Raw genomic sequence first — 22,456 nt, 5'->3', positions numbered from 1 at the left:
GGCACTGAGTTTGAAGGTAGGCCTTGAAATACATCCACAGGTACACCTCCAATTGGTTCAAATGATGTCAATTAGCCTATCAGCCATTACATCATTTTCTGGAATTTTCCAAGCTGTTTAAAGGCACAGTCAACTTAGTGTATGTAAACTTCTGACCCGCTGGATACAATGAATTATAAGTGAAATAATCTGTCTGTAAACAATTGTTGGACAAATTACTTGTCATGCACAAAATAGATGTCCTAACCGACATGACAAAACTATAGTTTGTTAACAAGAAATTTGTGGAGTGGTTGAAAAACAAGTTTTAATGACTCCAACCCAAGTGTATGTAAACTTCCCACTTCAACTGTATATTGGTCATAGTGGTCATGGCTCCCGAGTGGCGCACAATGGGATTGCCTTGCAGTTCTCCAGCTGTATCCACAGAAAGCGCGCATGGTTCAAGGCATGAGTGCAGGGGGCATGGGATGGGCCGCAGAGCCACGCACAGAAGACGGACCTAGCCCATGGGATACCCCGCCACACTGGGTCGCACAGAGCAACACTTTAAGGGGCATTGCAAAAATAATGGCACTGACAAGGGAAACGTTCCCGTTGTTTTTAATGCCGGTCTGCACGTTCAAACTAAAACAATGTAACTAATAATGGCATCTTTATGCTTTTGTTTATAAAATAATGATACAAATACTCTTTCAAAATGACAATGTTTATTTGGTTATGGATCGATAATGAATTACTATGGGAATAAATATCACTAATTTACAGAAATATTTAAACAAAGAAGGTAAACAAATTGTTGCTCTTTCAAACACACACGGTCACGTTGTACAGCATCCTTATGGCTATTAGCAGGTTGCTGGACAATAAACTTGCCTAGAAGGAGGGTAGGGGGAGAATTCTATTGTCATATGTATTTCTTAGTTAGGTTGGCTGTATCACAACCGGCCGTGATTGCTGCCTGCCATCCAGGACCTCTACACCAGGCGGTGTCAGAGGAAGGCCCTAAAAATTGTCAAAGACCCCAGCCACCCCAGTCATAGACTGTTCTCTCTACTACCACATGGCAAGTGGTACCGGAGTGCTAAGTCTAGGACAAAAAGGCTTCTCAACAGTTTTTACCCCCAAGCCATAAGACTCCTGAACAGGTAATCAAATGGCTACCCGGACTATTTGCGTTGTGTGCCACCCCCAACCCCTCTTTTACGCTACTGCTACTCTCTGTTTATCATATATGCATAGTCACTTCAACTATACGTTCATGTACATACTACCTCAATTGGCTCGACCAACCAGTGCTCCCGCACACTGGCTAACCGGGCTATCTGCATTGTCTCCCACCACCCACCACCCACCAACCCCTCTTTTACGCTACTGCTACTCTCTGTGCATCATATATGCATAGTCACTTTAACCATATCTACATGTACATACTACCTCAATCAGCCTGACTAACCGGTGTCTGTATATAGCCTCGCTACTGCTTTTTTCAACTATCATTTTACTGTTGTTTTTATTTCTTTACTTACCTATTGTTCTCCTAATACCTTTTTTTTGCACTATTGGTTAGAGCCTGTAAGTAAGCATTTCACTGTAATGTCTACACCTGTTGTATTCAGCGCACGTGACAAACTTTGATTTGATTGGTTGCAATTTCACTTTAATCCACCAGAACAGACAAAACAAATAATACAACAAAAAGTATTAATGTTATTATTACGTATCACATCCGACCATGATTGGGAGACCCATAGAGCGGCGCACAATTGGCCCAGCATTTCTCTCCATCTAAAAACAGAAAATAATGTTTTGGCCTTTCCAAATACTATTTTGGCCTTTATTCAGATTACAATCGCTCATTTTAGTTTTTTTGAAAATGAAATAACCTCCAAAATATCGTTATATATTATCAAGTTGATGGCACAGTCATATACTGTAGCGGCACCTACATAAAGCTGAGTGACTCATTCATTCATGGCTTTGGATGAAAATAAATAACTACCAACATTCTTTCTGATAGTCTTTAATAAAGAAATGTTTTGATTATCCTGACCTGGACACCATGTAAAGTATTATAATAGCCCATTAGCCCATTATTAGCAGGATAATATACCTTTACCAACACCTCTCTGTATTTTCATACTTTGTGGATGTGGCCTCCCCAGTTGCGCAGCTGTCTAAGTCACTGCATCACAATGCAAAATGCGTTTCTACAGATACCTGTGCCGGCCTCCAACGGGAGACCCACGAGGCAGCTTTTGGTTTTAATTTAGAATCCTCCAATCCTCTATATGTAATTTTTGGCGGAGAGTCACGTCATATTTTTCAATATACTGTAGGCCTACCGTAGACAACATGAGTCTCACTAGTGTTGAGTAATGTGCTGTTAAAAGTGGTGTGTATTATTTATTTAAATTTATTAGGATTTGAAGCAATAGCCTACAACTATTTTAGCATCTTTTTGCCCTTCTGTGAGACAAGCATGGGAACTGGTCTTGATAAATCAATGAGATTTTTATTTTGACTGAATCTCCGTTTGGGTATTGGTTAGACTATAATTATACAATTAGGGTGTAGAAATGTTATGCTCATAGTGAAACCTTTGTTTCACTAGGCAAGTCAGTTAATAAAAAAATATTATTTACAAGGACAGCCTACTCCTTCCTACCCGTCAGGGTATTGAACCACCGTCTCCCGCGTGCCCGCACGACACGGGATTCTTTAGCAAAATAATCCAGTACTGTAGCCTACTCCCGATGTCACGTTGTACAGCACCATATTTTCCGTTCCATCCTAACAGAAACCCAAAAGGTTTTTCATTTTTCTTGGAATACAAACACCATAATATTAATCAAATTACTTAAGCAACATTTCTTAAAATCAGTCCCATGTTCTTACAAAAAAAGTTAAATTCTCTAGTACAGCCACTATTGAAGGCTATCAAATGCTTCTTAAAGATGCCCTCTCGTGGTCAAACTAGCACTAACTAGCATTAATGGTACCAGTGGTTGGCACTTAAGTAACGTGCCATAGAATTCCGCAGTACACTGCAACTTTTAAAGGAAGAACCACTGTATGTTTACCGATCGCTGCAGCTGATCGCTGCAGCTGTATACAGCACATCTGTAAATAGCTCATCCAACCAACTACCTACCTCATCCCCATATTTGTTTTTTTCGGGCCTTTTGCACACCAGTATTTCTACTTGCACATCCTCATCTGCACATCTATCGCTCCAGTGTTAATTGCTGAATTTTAATTTCTTCACTACTATGGCCTATTTATTGCCTTACCTCCTTACTTCATTTGCACACACTGTATACAGAGTTTCTATTGTGTTATTGACTGTACGTTTGTTTATCCCATGTGTAACTCTGTTGTTTTTGTAGCACTGCTTTGCTTTAAATGAGTAAATGAGAACTTGTTCTCAACTGGCCTACCTGGTAAAATAAAGGTGAAATAAAATAAAACATTAAAAAATGTTTCAGTATTGTTGTCTAAATCAGAGTTTCTGTATGATAGCAAGAGCAAATTTCTGTTCAGATTCCTCCATTATCTCATTCTCATTTCATGTAATAATTGAAGTAACATGGTGGTCATACACTACATGACCAAAAGTACTCGTCGAACATCTCATTCCAAAATCATGGGAATTAATAAGGAGTTGGTCCCCACCTTCGCTTCCAATGTTGAGGTCAGGGCTCTGTGCAGGCCAGTCAAGTTCTTCCACACCGATGTCAAAAAAACATTTCTGTATGGACCTCGCTTTGTGCACGGGGCATTGTCATGTTGAAACAGGAAAGGTACTTCTCCAAACTGTTGCCACGAAGACGGAAGCACAGAATTGTCTAGAAAGTCATTGTATAATGTAATGTGGCATTAAGATCTCTCTTCACTGGAACTAAAGGGCCTAGCCTGAACAACGAAAAACAGCGCCCAACCATTATTCCTCCTCCACAAAACTTTGCAGTTGGCGCTATGCATTCGGGGAGGTAGTGTTCTCTAGCATCCGCTAAACCCAGAATCGCCCAGATGGTGAAGTTTCCAGTACTCCAGAGTCCAATGGCGGCATTGTCATTTTGTTTGTTACCTCCCTTTATTTCAGTTTGTTAATTAAACAAGAGCATAGTGTCCCTTTTAACATGCAGGTGGATATAAACTACACGTGAATCGTTTCCGTTTTTAATTCGAATTTTAAATACCAAAGATATGATTATACTTGGTTGGTCAACCTACAAAACAGTTAAGATGGAACACGTAACTAAGGTAAAGGTAAAAAAGTATATTGACATAATACAGCTTTAATGCAGATTTTTATATTAAAGAATGAATCAGCAAAATTATGTTGCCGCGAGTTGCACCGCAGATATTGAGATGAGCGAGATGCAGGACTTCACTCTTACAGTCACACACAGTATCTGCGCATATGCATGGGTTCACTTCACGGTGTTTACAGAGTAGTAACCACCGGACCAAAACAGCGGAGAAGTTGAGCCTCATGCTTCAACGCTCTTAGTTGTTGTGGAAATTGAACCACTATGCAGTTGACTTTCTACATTTACGTTAAATCGCTGAGTCTACCTTTAAACTCCACTTACTATTGACTTATGTTAATCTAGAAACACTGTCTAAGTATTTTGCAAAAAGAAAATTTTACAGCAGGAATCAGTTTTCAACATGTAAGTCTTTTGTAAAATGCTTTCAGTAGTTGTTATAGGAGCCAGGTGAGTGTTATATCATGGAACTTAAAATGGAGGTGTGTTGGAAACCACATTCAGATTGACTTGTACTGATATGAACCCATACAGAAGTGTTCTGTGTCTGTACTATTATGATGAGATAGAGAGAGGAAGGAAGAAGAGGGCAGACCCAGTACACTGAGGGGTTATGCTGTTGCTATGTGACCAATGACCATATTAGTTTCTATATTGTGATCCACTAGAATGTGGAGTAGTTACAGGCCTGTCCCTGAAGGGGGCGATAAGAAACCCCAGATGTTCACCTGGCTATACCCACAAAAGGAGAAGTCTAAGTGCTTTTCCCCTGTAACCTTTCTCTCTCTATTTAGGTTTGAGCCTTCACATGTTGTACGTGTGTCACACACTACACTCTACAAAAATACACTTTCAAATACTTAGAGGTAAACTGTTGGAATAAATGGGAAAATTCTAAAATATTTTGATTCATATACCCAGTTACCCAGTTACAGCTTTGAAACTCCTATCTCTGGTCTGTGGTAATGCATGTGCATGCCTCTGATGTACACACACACACACGCACACACACATGAAAAATACATGAACAATTACCCTGATACACATCTCATAAACAACACAATAACAAATACATATCTACAGTTGAAGTCAGAAATGTACATACACTTAGGTTGGAGTCATTAAACCTAATTTTTCAACCACTCCACAAATTTCTTGTTAACAAACTATAGTTTTGACAAAAGTCATTTTTCCAACAATTGTTTACAGACAGATTATTTCAAATATAATTCACTGTATCACAATTCCAGTGGGTCAGAAGTTTACATACACTAAGTTGACTGCGCCTTTAAACAGCTTGGAAAATTCCAGAAAATTATGTCATGGCTTTAGAAGCTTCTGATAGGCTAATTGACATAATTTGAGTCAGTTGGAGGTGTACCTGTGGATGTATTTCAAGGCCTACCGTCAAACTCAGTGCCTCTTTGCTTGACATCATGGGAAAATCAAAGGAAATCAGCCAAGACCTCAGAAAAAAATGTAGACCTCCACAAGACTGGTTCATCCTTGGGAGCAATTTACAAACGCCTGAAGGTACCAGGTTCATCTGTATAAACTATAGTACACAAGTATAAACCTTATGGGACCACGCAGCCGTCATACCGCTTAGGAAGGAGACACGTTCTGTCTCCTAGAGATGAACGTATTTTGGTTGGAAAAGTGCAAATCAATCCCAGAACAACAGCAAAGGACCTTGTGAAGATGCTGGAGGAAACAGGTACAAAAGTATCTGTATCCACAGTAAAACGAGTCCAAGAAAGAAGCCACTTCTCCAAAACCGCCATAAAAAAAGCCAGACTACGGTTTGCAACTGCACATGGGGACAAAGATTGTACTTTTTGGAGAAATGTCCTCTGGTCTGAAAAAATATAACTGTTTGGCCATAATTACCATCGTTATGTTTGGAGGGAAAAGGGGGATGCTTGCAAGCCAAAGAAAACCATCCCAACCGTGAAGCACGGGGGTGGCAGCATCATGTTGTGGGGGTGCTTTTCTGCAGGAGGGACTGGTTCACTTCACAAAATAGATGGCATCATGAGGTAGGAAAATTATGTGGATATATTGAAGCAACATCTCAAGACATCAGTCAGGAAGTTAAAGCTTGGTTGCAAATGGGTCTTCCAAATGGACAATGACCCCAAGCATACTTCCAAAGTTGTGGCGAAATGGCTTAAGGACAACAAAATCAAGGTATTGGAGTGGCCATCACAATGCCCTGACCTCAATCCTATAGAAAATGTGTGGGCAGAACTGAAAAAGCGTGTGCGAGCAAGGAGGCCTTACAAACCTGACTCAGTTACACCAGCTCTGTCAGGAAGAATGGGCCAAAATTCACTCAACTTATTGTGGGAAGCTTGTGGAAGGCTACCCGAAACGTTTGACCCAAGTTAAACAATTTAAAGGCAATGCTACCAAATACTAATTGAGTGTATGTAATCTTCTGATCCACTGGGAATGTGATGAAAGAAATAAAAGCTGAAATAAATTATTCTCTCTACTATTATTCACATTCTTAAAATAAAGTGGTGATCCTAACTGACCTAAGACAGGACATTTTTAAGAGGATGAAATGTCAGGAATTGTAAAAAACTGAGATTAAATGTATTTGGCTAAGGTGTATGTAAACTTCCGACTTCAACTGTATGTAGACAGTATTTAACTAAACATATCCATCAGAACCATCTGAGTAATGAAGGAGTTAGCTAGCTGACTGTGGTTTTGACACATGCTATTACTGAGCAGTAGTGTGTGTGAAGAGAGGGGGTGAGGAGCAGGAAGGAGGTGGGGGTGAAGATGTCTATTTGTGGGCTGAGGAAGAACTGAGGTTAGCACCCTAGGCTTGTAGGGAGGCCTATAGTCAGTATCTATCTATCTATCTATCTATCTATCTATCTATCTATGCATTGTGGGGGGAAAGATGGAACAACCATCTGCACATTCTGATATCCAACTGCAAACTCTGTCATCTCAGGTATCTATTCTCATTTCATCCTCCTTTTCTCCAATAAAGAGGAAGGAACCAGTGTGAGGTCATGTAGCTAATCATAAGAAGTTAGTCAGAAAATAAACTCACCAGCAACTGTTACTCTTTTTTCTCACAGTCTTCGTACATTTCTGTAGAATGCTTCTCTCTATTTCTCTGTGTGACGGTAAAGAGGCATGAACTAATCCGTCTGTCATCTTATAGGAAGTAGAGGGGTTCGTCAGAAGAACTGTAGTTCAGAGATCATCGTCAGGACAGAATGGAGTCCACCTTGATCTGTGTGTTACTCTGTAAGTACTGAGTGAGTGTGTTTGTGTATGAACACTAATTACCTGATTTACTACGCCTTTGATGGACTAAAGGAATAAGACAATCATGTAAATTAAGAGTTTCATGTTTTAGCTTTTTAGTGTATTTTATACCTTATTGATAAAATTGTGCAAATACTTATTTGTAAATTGCACTAAGGTGGGATAGCAGCAAATATGGTGTAGGTCTACAGATGTAGGTTCTTAATTTGGTCACTCTTTTGTTGCTAAGAATTGTCGTTCACCACAGGAAATGCAGATGAGCTTTTTGATTTACATGAATTACCTGAAAACCAACACATTAACAGTACTGCACTTTTCATGTTGCCTACTTTTGGCCTGCTAATAACCTAACCACCAATCAAGCAACATTATGGACTAAACATTCAAATCCGGTTGCTGCAGGATTATTTTGCTGTAGTAATATAGTTTAAATTAAGATAATATAATCTGTATATGAGGTGGGGACGACTGACCACCCTACATTGAAGTAGCATCTCTGTGAGAACCTGAACTTGTAAAGCAGATGGTGTGGTGGTGTGGTGTACATTTAACCAGGTCACCACTCAGGAACTAAAGAGTAGCGCAAACTCAGTGGTTGCAAAATGTGCTGTCAATGACAATGAATGCAAAATGCTATATTTGTTGGATGTGTTCTAGTATTTGTGATTATTGTAAATGGTTGAGAGTTCCATCTCTACAGTTATAGTAAACTGTACTAAGAGATTATTGAGTGTTGACCAGCTATACCTCATGGTGCTGTGGACAAAAGAGACTATCAAGACTGAAGACTGACAATGCTATTCATAAGGTTGTCTTCAGCTAACGTGGTACTATCTAGCTAGGCTATTAGCCAACTAGGTGAACACTAGCTAGCTAACACCAAAAGCTCACGGCTAATAATCGAATTGCACATGCAAAACCCTGTTAAGCAATGCTTTTCCCCCAAAGTTATTATGGGCCCCTGTACCCCATGGAAAACAAACATTCTCAGGCAGCTCTCGATCAAGTCCAGTGAGTTTTGTAAGGTTTTACTGAGTACCGGCCTGTGCTGAGCTTAAGCTACACTCCTAGTCCTCACGGCTAATGAAAGCTAGCTAACCACCATCTGGGTTTAGCTATTTTAGCTATTGTATTTAGTTCGCCTTGCATTGAGTTGCTTTGTGCCTACTAACTGAACCAGCCCCACTTTGTGGGGATTCGGTCCACGTGAGTTATTTTGCTTCAAGTGCTTATTTGATATCACCTCTTAGATGCCACTAACTCTGGTGAGCACGAGTCACCTGGAACCTGATGCACACTAATTACTGTCTACAATTACCAGTTGCGATTTAAGCATGTAAATCTTGGTGGGGCAAAAAAAAAAGTGGGATGCATGCAAGCAAAGCCACTACACAACACTAAACAATACATTAATTGCATTAGAACGGTGACAAACATACCCCACACACTGTTAGGGCCTACATAAAGCTGTGCCAACAGCAGACTCCCAACAGCAGACTCCCAACAGCAGACTCCCAACAGCAGACTCCCAACAGCAGTCCCAACACCTTACCACTGCTACACCTGGCTATCAGCGGAGCCTTGTCTGGCAGCGAAATAGTTCATTCAGCCTCATTTACTGCCATTTTAAAAAAACATAGCTGATATGGCTTAGTTGCTTAAACAAATGGTGTCTACTGACAATTGAGATGTATGAACTATGGCATATGGGGACGACAAGCGGATAAGAGGCAATCCGTAATTTCGATTAAGACATTAATGAGCGAGCTAAGATGGACGTGGTCAATATAACTATTTGTTCAGCACTTTTGAAATGTAGAGTGACAGAATTCAGAACATGAGCCGTTCTTACAGTGTTGTCCCTGTACACCAAGTCAGAACCGTAGGATAAATAAAGGGGGCATGTAAGCAGACAATGAAAGCTCTTACAATATTCGATGATTACATTTCTCAAAAACAAGTTATAGGCGACATGTGCACCACCAAGTCAGAACAGTAGACGGAATTAAGAGGTGAAAATGGACCACATTATTAGGGTGAGGCACATGTTCTAACAGCTTACTACACAACATACACTTAGTATTATTTTCTTAAATACAGTATACATATATCCCTGTCATATGACATCATTTATGCAGCAGCATACAATACATTTATGGACTCACCTTGTTGTGCTGTGTTCACTTGAACAGGAAGTTGGAGTGGCGGACCTTCATGAACAAATTTTGTCATCAAACTTTGTCGTCAAAGTCTGGCATTCTCTGGATTGATGGTGCTTTCAAGACAGCTGGGAACTTTGATAAAAAAGGTTGAATCATGATGACATCAGTGATCTTCAGTTCATAGCTCTAGAAAGAGGCCAGAGTTGGATGAAAGTTAAAAACGTATATTCCCAGTCGTAGCTCGTTTTTCCAGAGTTCCCAGTTGGCTTGAACTCACTAAAGTCAGATTTTGCAGTTCCGAGTTAACAGTTGCTTTGATCAAGGCACAAATCATGCTTCATTGACAGCATGGACAATGTTGATTGTTTATCATTTTAAACTAGGAAAATAGACCCCTAATCTTAGACTTGGGACCACACAGCCACTCCCCTGAATAGCAGGCTAATGATTGCTTTGCTATGCTTGCAGTAAGCCACCGATTCCTTCCAAACCACTCATTGTTGAATTTGCGATTGCCAACTTGTTGTGTAATGTTTATCTCCAACGGCCGATGAGCACCGATACGTTTCATATATAATTTCTCTTCATTATTTCTCTTCATATGACAAGGATTAAAAAGGATTTGCCAGTATATTGTCAACTTGATTCATGATGATGACTGCTACCTAAGATTTTGAAAGGATCAGTCCAATCAAAGCTACTGTACATGATTTGACGTCATTTTATCTGTGTCCAATGACCTTGAGCCTTCTTGGATGGGCACTTCTAATGTAACTCTATGGCAGCACCCAAGGGGCTAGAATTTTAGAGGTCTACCCTTAGACTTGGTGGTGACGTAGTGTCCCCATGATTGACAGAACACTGGGCCAATCACAGCGCAGCGCTCTGTATTTTCTGCTGGCTTGCCCCACCACCACAGAAAGCACTGAGCTAGGCTGAAAATCCTTCATTTTGGAGCTGCCTTACTCAAGAAAACAAAAAAGAGACCATGGCTGTGTTTGAATACTCAAACTAACCACACTAACCTACTATTTGTGATGTAAGTTGAGTATTTAGTATGCTTATTGGTCATAGTATGGATAGAGTTAGTATGCCAAAAGTTCCCGGGTATCGTACTACATTTGCCTTAATACGAAGTATACACGCGGTGGACACTATTTCCGTACTTTTAAGGCCCATAATGCAATTCTTTAGAAAATGGGTGTGGCTTCACAACGTTTTCAAATTTGAGGAAAAAGGTGGAAAATATGCAGCAGAAGTCCAACGAGAGCGGATACAAATTCATTACTTTAACTAATTATGACAAAGCTAAGACAATGTTGACCAATGTAATAAATGAATGACTTTTCAAACAAGTTACGCTACACATTATTTTAGCTGACAATGTGTTGGCTACGCTATCCTTACGAACCACGTAGCATATCATTACAGCAGTATAGTTAGCTAACGCACTTCTGTATATTGCGCTGTAACTTACAATTGACCTTATTTTAGCGCTCAAAAAACGTAATACTTCCAGGTCAAATGTAATATGAATATCATTGTAAAGTACAATTTCTCCCCTTTCCAGCAAAATCAATGACGAGCCCTTCATGCCGCCCGTCTCTGCATGATTAAAGAAGGCAATGAGCTCTGTCACGTCTTTTTAAAAATAGCGGATGGGGAAGCGAAACCTAGTGAAATGGAAAGGGGGAGATAAGCCATGTGGGAAAATAGCTTTTTCACCCGATCTGTCCAACTTATCACCTCTAAAATGTAAATAAAACCCTGTAAAGAGTTTATATGTGTCATTGCATACCTATTTGAAGGTTTGTGTCGAATTTGAATCGGCGCTAAAGTTATCTTCAGAAGTAAACAGCGGCTGTCGCGGCTTTTGAGAGTCATGATGGCTTGCAATGATGATGTAAAAAATGAATGCAATCAGTTGTACAATTGACGAGGTATCCCCTTTACCCTGTCCCTTTCTTATTTTTAATGAGTTGTATTATGTGTGCTGTACATTACGCTATGACACATCACAATTTAATGTACAGCGTCTGTGGGCTCAGTTTTTTCAACTTTTCTCCAATACTATTAGGCCATTACCATGTCAATCAACGCTTGGATAGAAACACACCCCAGATTTTGATGCCAACACAGTCGCTACAGTCGCATTAGTTTTCATTGCAGCCTCGCAAATTCGTACGGAATGGGGTTAGTCAACAGTAGGTACTGGTATGTTAGCTAGCTACCTAGTAAGTTTGCTACTAATACAACAAACTTGTTTACATGCTATCTACCCAACATGTATTGACTTGATTATTCACGTCATTCTTAGCTAAGTGGTATAGTCTTTGTGCGTTCTCAGTGAACATAAATTCGCTCAGGCTATCTACTCCAGAGCGCAGTATAATTGATGAATTTGCGAAAGCTCAACACCCGTTGAATATGGCCGGTGTCAGTAAACGTCGGCAAAAAAGTGTCATTAAATTGTTGCCAGCAACACAGTTACAGTCCCCAATGCTCTGGATAACATGAAAACAGCCTAATCAGCTCTGATGTGGTGAGTAAAATGGTCAGAGTGAAGTGTTCTCTCATTTGTGCCTGGAAGTAGCTAGCCAGTTAGCTTGTGATGTGTGCTTGACTGCCGTTGTGATGGTCAGAACGCTCAGATCAACCCTAGTCCTCTGCCAGTGTGCGCTCTGAACGCTGCGACTTCCAGCATCAACTTCCAGTAAACAGGCATAGCGCTATGCTAGTATGCTCAACTGAAAGGATACCGTTCGTTTACAGTATACTTAAATGACTAAATAGTAAACTCAGCAAAAAAAGAAATGTCAATTTTTCAGGGCCCTGTCTTTCAAAGACAATTCTTAAAAATCCAAATAACTTCACAGATCTTCATTGTAAAGGGTTTAAACACCGTTTCCATGCTTGTTCAATGAACCATAAACAATTAATGAACATGTACCTGTGGAACGGTCGTTAAGACACTAACAGCTTACAGACGGTAGGCAATTAAGGTCACAGTTATGAAAACGTAGGACACTAAGGAGGCCTTTCTACTGACTCTATAAAACACCAAAAGAAAGATGCCCAGGGTCCCTGCTCATCCGCGTGAATGTGCCTTAGCCATGCTGCAAGGAGGCATGAGGACTGCAGATGTGGCCAGGGCAATACATTTCAATGTCCGTACTGTGAGACTCCTAAGACAGCACTTCAGGGGAACAGGACGGGCAGCTGATCGTCCTCGCAATGCCAGACCATGTGTAACAACATCTGCACAGGATCGGTACATCCGAACATCACACCTGCGGGACAGGTACAGGATGGCAACAACAACTGCCCGAGTTACACCAGGAACGCACAATCCCTCCATCAGTGCTCAGACTGTCCGCAATAGGCGAGAGAGGCTGGACTGAGGGCTTGTAGGCCTGTTGTAAGGAAGGTCCTCACCAGACATCACCGGCAACAACGTTGCCTATGGGCACAAACCCACCAGCGCTGGACCAGACAGGACTGGCAAAAAGTGCTCTTCACTGACAAGTCACGGTTTTGTCAAACCAGGGGTGATGGTCGGATTCGCGTTTATCGTCGAAGGAATGAGCATTACACCGAGGCCTGTACTCTGGAGCGGGATCGATTTGGAAGTGGAGGGTCCGTCATGGTCTTGGGCGGTGTGTCACAGCATCATCGGACTGAGCTTGTTGTCATTGCAGGCAATCTCAATGCTGTGCATTACAGGGAAGACATCCTCCTCCCTCATGTGGTACCCTTCCTGCAGGCTCATCCTGACATGACCCTCCAGCATGACAATGCAACCAGCCATACTGCTCGTTCTGTGCGTGATTTCCTGAAAGACAGGAATGTCAGTGTTCTGCCATGGCCAACAAAGAGCCCAGATCTCAATCCCATTGAGCATGTGTGGGACCCGTTGGATCGGAGGGTGAGGGCTAGGGTCATTCCCCCCCAGAATTGTCCGGGAACTTGCAGGTGCCTTGGTGGAAGAGTAGGGTAACATCTCACAGCAAGAACCGGCCAAATCTGGTTCAGTCCATTAGGAGATGCACTGCAGTACTTAATGCAGCTAGTGGCCACACCAGATACTGACTGTTACTTTTGATTTTGAACCCCCCCTTTTGTTCATGGACACATTATTCCATTTCTGTTAGTCCCATGTCTGTGGAACTTGTTCAGTTTATATCTGTTGTTGAATCTTTTTATGTTCATACAAATATTTACCCGTTAAGTTTCCTGAAAATAAATGCAGTTGACAGTGAGAGGACGTTTCCTTTTTTTCCTGATTTTATATAGTACATACTCATTAGTATGTTAGTATGGGTATTCGGACACAGCCCATGTTTGTATGCGGCTTAATAAACTGAATTATATATTTTTTACAATGTTTGCAAACTGATATATGACACATATTAATGCCAAAATAACATGCAAAACAGGCAAGCCCCCCCCCCAAAAAAAAATAATATATATATTTGCATTTATTTATTTTTTGCTAAAAATGTGAGGCTCATAACAGGTTCTGCCCCACATTGTCAGGCCTGTCCAGTACTTTAAAAATATCCTCTCCTGTTGTCCTGGTTTCCAGTGGTTTGCAGAAGAGGATGTCTTCCTTAATTGACCCCCCATAACCGTAACCGACATAAACCTTGAGCTGTAACGCAACATCCAGCTGTAACGCAACAAATGTAGAATTACTGATGCTGGCATTGGATGTGCTCGTGGAAGCAGAACAACTTGTGTCATCGACAGGTGCAGGTGCAGTACTGCTCGTAGCTATACTACCAGTATAGCTGCTATGTGTCTCTGGACCCGGGCCTTACTTTGAACCATTTATCAATGGCAAACAGAGTGAGCAGCAGCTACGTTTGTCTACATACGGACCGTTAGTGGAATTCCCGTGAGAGTGTAACGGTTAATGTGATCGGATGTTAATTATTTGACTAGGCTACGTGTATTTGACATTGTTGTTATTTTGCTGAACACTAGATGGTTTCATTTCATTTTTGGCAGTGGAACGAGGCTACTCAGGCGAGAGAAAAAAACTCACCCAAATGGAAAATATATATGGACTGTTTGAAAATGTGAAGAATTATTTTTTTTTTTATTTGGCGTACCCCCGACGGCATTGCGCGTACCCCAGTTTGGGAATACCTGGTTTACACTTTGTTCAGTCACCTGACGTTTTAGAGAGACAGTGTACAATTTTCTATGTAATACAACTCAATAGGAAAATTTTGTTTTTACACAATGTAGAATCCTAATATTCCAGAAATTACTGCAATTTCAATGACAGGTTTTCATATACACATTTTAACTTTTATAATAAACCAATGTGTTTACAGTGTTACATATTTGTTTCCTGGGCACAATATGTGCTTCAAAAGTAGCTAGATATCATATAGGCCAAATATAAGCTGTATATCAATCAATATAACACATTATTTTCTGGTGCTACTAAATTTCATGTGGTGCTCCTAACTTTTTAGGATCACCAGTGTTACCAATGAAAAATGGCATGCTATTGTCATGCAGGGTTAATACTGTACCATAGCGAACAAAGAAATGGTCTATCCTCTATCAAGGCACAAGGCGAGACCCAGATGCAGACACAGGAGGCAGATGGTTGGAGTCTTACAATGTTTAATAATCCAAAGGGGTAGGCAAGAGAATGGTCGTGGACAGGCAAAAAGGTCAAAACCAGATCAGAGTCCAGGAGGTAAAGAGTGGCAGACAGGCTCGTGGTCAAGGCAGGCAGAATAGTCAGGCAGGCTGGTACAGAGTCCAGAAACAGGCAAGGGTCAAAACCGGGAGGACTAGAAAAAGGAGAATAGCAAAAGGAGTACGGGAAAAACACTCTGGTTGACTTGACTAAACATACAAGAAGAACTGGCACAGAGAGACAGGAAACACAGGGATAAATACACTGGGGAAAATAAGCGACACCTGGAGGGGGTGGAGACAATCACAGGAACAGGTGAAACAGATCAGGGCGTGACAATCCTCACCCAGATACTTTATCCCTCGGGGCAGAGCCGGGGAGAAAGGTTAAAGAATAGAGAAAAGAAAGAAGGGAAAGAGACAAGCTATTGGAGAAGAGTGTCAGCCCCGTATGTACACTCTCTGTTTTACACTTGTTGACTTTCTCTTGGAGAAGTGTGTCAGCCCCGTATGTACACTCTCTGTTTTACACTTGTTGACTTTCTCTTGGAGAAGTGTCAGCCCCGTATGTACACTCTCTGTTTTACACTTGTTGACTTTCTCTTGGAGAAGTGTCAGCCCCGTATGTACACTCTCTGTTTTACACTTGTTGACTTTCTCTTGGAGAAGTGTCAGCCCCGTATGTACACTCTCTGTTTTACACTTGTTGACTTTCTCTTGGAGAAGTGGTGTAACTAAACAGGTTGTTCCTTCCTACTCTCTGTTTTCCATGGTCCTATGCTCCTTGCAGGATCTTTTAGACGGATAGAAAGTTCACCACAGTTTATCCATAGCTGTTGTGTTGTGTCTAAGGACACACACGCATGCATGTGTGTGTGTATGTGCGGGTGGATGCACGTAAGTGCGTACGTGTATGTTTGTTAAGTGGTGGAGGCTGAAGTTGTTAAATTTACTTGTTGATCAGTGGAACAACTGAAATTAGCTGGGTAGTATTGAAACCTGACAACTTAGCAAAGGGCCTATAAGCATCTATTCTGTTCTCATTCCATCCTCCTTTCCTCCAATAAAGAGGAAGGAACCAGTGTGAGATCATGCAGTTTGGGGCCATACAGAGAAGTTGGTCAGAAAATAACCACGCCTTTAAACACAACTATTTTTTTCTCACAGTCTTTGTTAATTTCTGTAGAATGCTTTTCTCTCTACTCCTCTGTGTGACGGTAAAGAGGCGTGAATTAATCATCATATAGGAAGTCGAAGGATTTGTCAGAATTGTAGTTCAGTTCAGATCGTCGGCAGGACAGAATAGAGTCCACCTTGATCTGTGTGTTACTCTGTAAATACTGAGTGAGTGTGTTTGTGTATGAACACTAATTACCTGATTTACTAAGCCTTTGATGGAAAAATAAATAATACATTCATCTAAATTAAGACAGTTTTATGTTTTAGCTTTTTTGTGTTTTATTCCTTATTGATTAAACAGTTTAAATGCTCATTAGTAAATGGTACTAATTTGGGATTGCAGGACATGGTAAGTCAGTGGCCATTTAAACTACCACAAAACGTCCACCCTGCCACTTGTTGTAAACGGATGAAGAATGGGGCTAGGGGAATTAATGTACATTGTTTGTTTGCACTGACGTTGTTCACAAACATTGACATAAAATAACAGTATATTTTGTGTTATGATGGGATATGACAGTTGTGACAACCTGAATTTCACGTCTTTAACAAGCCTCTCGAAGCACTTCATAATGACAGAAGTGAGTGCTATGGGTCGGTTGTCATTCAGTTCAGTTACATGGTTTTACATGTGAAATTATATTTTATAAATGCAAAACGTGGACATTTCACACGTGAAATCATGTTTTTTCCGTAATGATAAGCTGAGGCAATTAAAATTTATACTGTTTAAAAATGGCTATTATGAATGGCTATTAATTTTAAAAGTGCAAAAATCTATGTAGAAATCTCAGATTGCACGTTTAAAATAAGTTCAGGACAGATGTGGTAATCAGTACCATGAAAATGGCAAGTTGTTATTTATTTCAAGCTAATATTGGTGCAATGTGACTTTCTTTGTTGTAGTGCTGAATACACACATCAACTCTGGACACTCTGAAGATGATGATGGTAGATATTTGTTCACTTCATCAAGCCTCCATCTCTTAATGCTTCATCCTATTTCTTTATTTGTGATTTTTAAAGTTGATTTTGGCTGGACATATTTTGAGTTTTTAGTCTCTCGAAATAACATGTATCATGCTGGTTTGATTGTGAGCAGGAGTGGCAAAGGCTGTTCTGACCATAGACCCCAACAGCTCCCAGATATTCAGTGGAGAGTCTGTCACTCTCAGATGTGACATACAGGGGGGAGGAGTCACTGACTGGGAGTACAGATGGTTAACACCCAGTCCAGATCAATGCCTCTGTTCTTATAACCACTTGACATTGGGCCCCATTTTAAGGATGCTGTTTAGTTGTTTTAAAAACATATGTTGTGTGTTTCCTCAGCTCTTCCCAAAACTACTCTGACTGTAAAGCCAAACCCTGCATACACTGGAGAGAAAGTCACTCTGACGTGTTCAGTAGGGTCTGACAGTAGCTGGAACTTTCAGTGGTACAAAGACAGGAATGATAATGTAGTATCCAAGTCTGTCAGACACACTATAACAGGAGACACCCTCACCATCAGTAGAGCTGCTGAGTCTGACCAGGGTCCCTACTGGTGTGAAGGGAACAGAGTGTCTAGACCCACATCTTCACAACCTAGTGATCCTGTCACTCTCACTGTAAAAGGTGAGTTACTTTGTGTTTTTTGTCATAAAGATGGCCACTATTTATATTGAGTCAGAATTCTTAGTTAAAGTATTGGTACAGTGTTGGTACAGTGTTGGTACAGTGTTGGGACAGTATTGTTCTGTGAAGTCTCCAAACTCAAAAGAAATAACAAACATATTGTTAATTTAGTACAGTACAGAGTCATTGTTTATACACCTATTTCTATTGAGAGGAGTCTGTCCTGTACACTGACTCCTAAACTTCATGTTTGAACATAAAGGAAAACATTTATATAGAGGTTTCATCTTTGTATCTGTACCATTATGGTGTCTGTTACAACACGGGCAGCACATCTACATGTTAATGTTGCATGGTCCATGTTCTACCAACTGTGTTACAGAGGACCACCATGTGGGTAGTGGACACTTCAGGAAAAAGAGTAGAGTATTGAGATGAATAGCCAACAGGGGGCTCCAACCCTCTAAGAACCCAAACACTGACATCTATTTGACCAAAACACTACTACTATTCACTACTCTACTGAACTGTACCCTACTCTATTGTATTTTCCCCTACTGAACTGTACCCTACTCTATTGTACTGTGCTCTACTGAACTCTACCCTACTGTACTGTTTTCTACTGAACTGTGCCCTACTCTATTGTACAGTACTCTACTGTACTGTACCCTACTTTATTGTTTTGTGCTCTACTGTACTGTACCCTACTCTATTGCACTCTGCTCTACTGTTCTGTACCCTACTCTATTGTACTGTACTCTACACTACTGACCTGTGCTCTACTGAACAATACCCTACTCTATTGTATTGTACTGTACCCTAATCTGCTGTACCGTGCTCTGATGAACTGTACCCTACTCTATTGCACTGTGCTCTACTGTACTGTACCCTACTCTATTGTCCTGTGCTCAACTGAACTGTACCCTACTCTATTGTACTGTGCTCTCCTGAACTGTACCCTAACCTACTGTACTGTGCTGTACTGAACTGTACCCTGCTCTATTGTATTGGTTATCTTATGCTTGTGTGCGGCTTCTCGGCCATGGAAAACCATATCATGAAGCACCCGACGAACATTTATTGTGCTTAGTTTGCTTCTAGAAGCAGTTTGGAACGCAGTAGTTAGAGTTTCAACCGAGGACAGACAATTTTTTCTACTGTTCCCTGCTCTACTGTACTTTACCCTACTCTGCTGTACCCTACTCTATTGTACTGTACTCTAATGAACTGTACCCAACTCTATTGTTCTGTGCTCTACTGAACTGTACCCTACTCTATTGTACTCTACTGTACTCTAATTGAATGTATTGTACTGTGTTCTGCTGAACTGTACTCTACTCTGTTGTACTGCGCTCTACTGATCTGTACCCTACTATATTGTACTGTACTCTATTGTACTGTACCCTACTCTACTGTACTGTTCTCTATTGTTCTGTACTGTACTGTACCCTACTCTATTGTACTCTACTGTACTCTAATTGAATGTATTGTACTGTGTTCTGCTGAACTGTACTCTACTCTATTGTACTGTTCTCTACTGAACTGAACCCTCCTCTATTGTACTGTGCTCTACTGAGCTAAACCCTAATCTGCTCTTCTCTACTTGAGTGTACTGTTTTGTGTTCTACTGATCTGTACCCTACTCTGTTGTACTGTGCTCTATTGTACTGTACCCTCCTTTACTGTACTCTAGTTGAATGTATTGTACTGTGTTCTACTGATCTGTACCCTACTCTGTTGTAATGTGCTCTACTGTACTGTTCCCTACTCTATTGCTCTGTACTCTACTGAACAAAACCCTACTTAATTGCACTGCGTCTACTGTACTGTACCCTACTTTGTTGTGCTGTGCTCTGCTGAACTGTACCCTATTCTGCTGCACTGTACTGTATATATTGTACTACACTGCATATTGTTCTGTAATTTATTGTACTCTACCCTACTGTACTGTACCCTACTCTATTCTGCTGTGCTCTACTGAACTGTACCCTACTCTTGTGTACTGTGCTCAACTGAACTGTACCCTACTCTACAGTACACTACTTGAAAGTATTCCACTGTGTTCTAATGAACTGTACCTTAATCTGTTGTAATGTGCTCTACTGAACTACACCCTACTCTATTGTACTGTACTCTACTGAACTGTACCCTACTCTACTGTACTGTGCTCTACTGAACTGCACCCTGCTCTTCTGTACCCTACTGTACTGTTACCCTACTCTACTGTACTCTACCGTACTGTACCCTACTCTATTGTACTGCGCTCTACTGAACAATACACTACTCTATTTACTGTACCCTGCTCTATTGTACCCTACTCTACTGTGCTGTACTGTACCCTACCCTATTGTACTGTGCTCTTCTGAACTGTAACCTACTCTATTGTACTGTGCTCAACTTAACTAAACCCTCTTGCACTGTCCTCTACTGTACTGAACCCTACTCTACTGTTCCCTTCTCTACTGTACTGTGCTCTACTTAGCTAAACCCTACTCTACTGTACTCTAATTTAATGTATTGTACTGTATTCAACTGAACGGTACCCTACTCAATTGTATTGTGCTCTACTGAACTGTACCCTACTCTCTCTTTAAGTCAGTTAAGAACAAATTGATATTTTCAATGACGGCCTAGGAACAGTGGTTTAACTGCCTTGTTCATGGGCAGAACAACAGATTTTTACCTTGTCATCTTGGGGATTCGATCTTGCAACCTTTTGGTTACTTGTCCAACGCTCCAACCACTAGGCTACCTGCCACCCCGATTGTACTGTGCTCACCTGTGCTCTATTGAGCTGTACCCTACTTGTTCTACTGTATTGTGCTTTGCTGTACTGTACCCTACTCTACTGTACTCTACTTTACTGTACTCTACTGTGTTCTACTGTACTCAAGTTTAATCTACTTGAGTTTCTTACGATTGAAGAAAGGGCCCATGGACTCGGGATCTAGTGGTCTTGGTCTTGAGACCACTCGGGATCTAGTGGTCTTGGTCTTGAGACCATTCAGGATCTAGTGGTCTTGGTCTTGAGACCACTCGGGATCTAGTGGTCTTGGTCTTGAGACCACTCGGGATCTAGTGGTCTTGAGACCACTCGGGATCTAGTGGTCTTGGTCTTGAGACCACTAAAGAACACACGCATTTGGTATTTAACTTGTTATGGTCTCAATTCACTGGTTCTGGATATTGGGACCAATGTTCTGGTCTTAAACTTGGTTTACAAACCATAGGCAACCCATGGACTTAGAAAGACATTGCCTCATTGTCTACCTGTATGTCCCATTATGGCATCTATGAGAGCATGGGCAGCTTCATTGAGGCCATCTCTATTTAGAAATCATCAACTGTCTTCTACTACTTCTATGAGTTGGCAAACAAATTGAAAGGGTGTACACTGCCACCTAGTGTGTTTGGACAGGTATAAAGTCAAGGTTGGCGATTTACTGCCACCTGCAGTTATGGAATGTTTACTCACGATTATAATTAATTGGGTATCCCCCCTAATGACCTGTATGGAATTATGTGATCCTTTCGTAACCCATAGGAAGTCCAACCCAGTTGAATACTTAAAAATTGTCAAAGTCCTCAATAGTGCTGCCCATGAAAAAACATGCTTTTGGCACTAGAGTCCTCTATCTTTCTCTATGAGGCAACCCAATTGGTGGAAGACAATACTCTCTGATCATTGGCTGATCACTCCCACACCATAGAAATCCCCACCCAGTTGACTACTTTTAAATGGTGGAACCCGTCAATGGCAATGTTTATAGTATAATGAGTTTTATACATCTAGCTTTCTCTATTTTTGAAATCTTACACCGAAACACCTGCTATTTTTACAAAATAATGATAGGAAAAGTGATAATTAAATATCTAACAACAAAAGTAATTAGATGCATAAGTAATTAAATCAATCAACAAGTTCCAGATTAATACAATCAACATTGAACATTTTACAAAGAACAATAGAGATTATATTTCTCAAATTCAATTTAAAGGTTTTGAAAATTAGTTAAAAATCATGTTTTTACTGTTTAGTTAATTTGTTATGCAAATACAGTTTCTAAAATGAATCTGTAATAGGTTAATCAAAATGACCACTACTGTGCATGGTGCTCCTTTACTGCTTCTATTTCACTATGTTTCTGTAGTGACCAGTTTAGTGTGGTGGTAAGGAATTCAGGTTTACAATACAAACAAAGTGTGTGAGAAGTATATATGTCTATCTGACAGATGTTGGAAGACGTGTGTTGAAAGTTGGGAAAAATAGGA

General features: G+C 40.7%; 1 protein-coding gene across 1 annotated transcript in view; it reads left to right on the top strand.

Moving 5' to 3' along the window:
* The window catches only part of LOC115194486 (basement membrane-specific heparan sulfate proteoglycan core protein-like), a 138,089-nt gene that overhangs the window by 26,599 nt on the left and 89,034 nt on the right, over positions 1-22,456 (top strand). The window contains 1 exon segment of the mRNA XM_029754206.1: positions 17,900-18,184. Coding sequence (XP_029610066.1) covers positions 17,900-18,184 — 285 coding nt within the window.

The sequence above is a fragment of the Salmo trutta genome, chromosome 5 (assembly GCF_901001165.1).
Source record: "Salmo trutta chromosome 5, fSalTru1.1, whole genome shotgun sequence".
Taxonomy (NCBI): domain Eukaryota; kingdom Metazoa; phylum Chordata; class Actinopteri; order Salmoniformes; family Salmonidae; genus Salmo; species Salmo trutta.
Note: the sequence above shows the minus strand (reverse complement) of the source record. Positions and strands in the feature narration are given on the sequence as shown.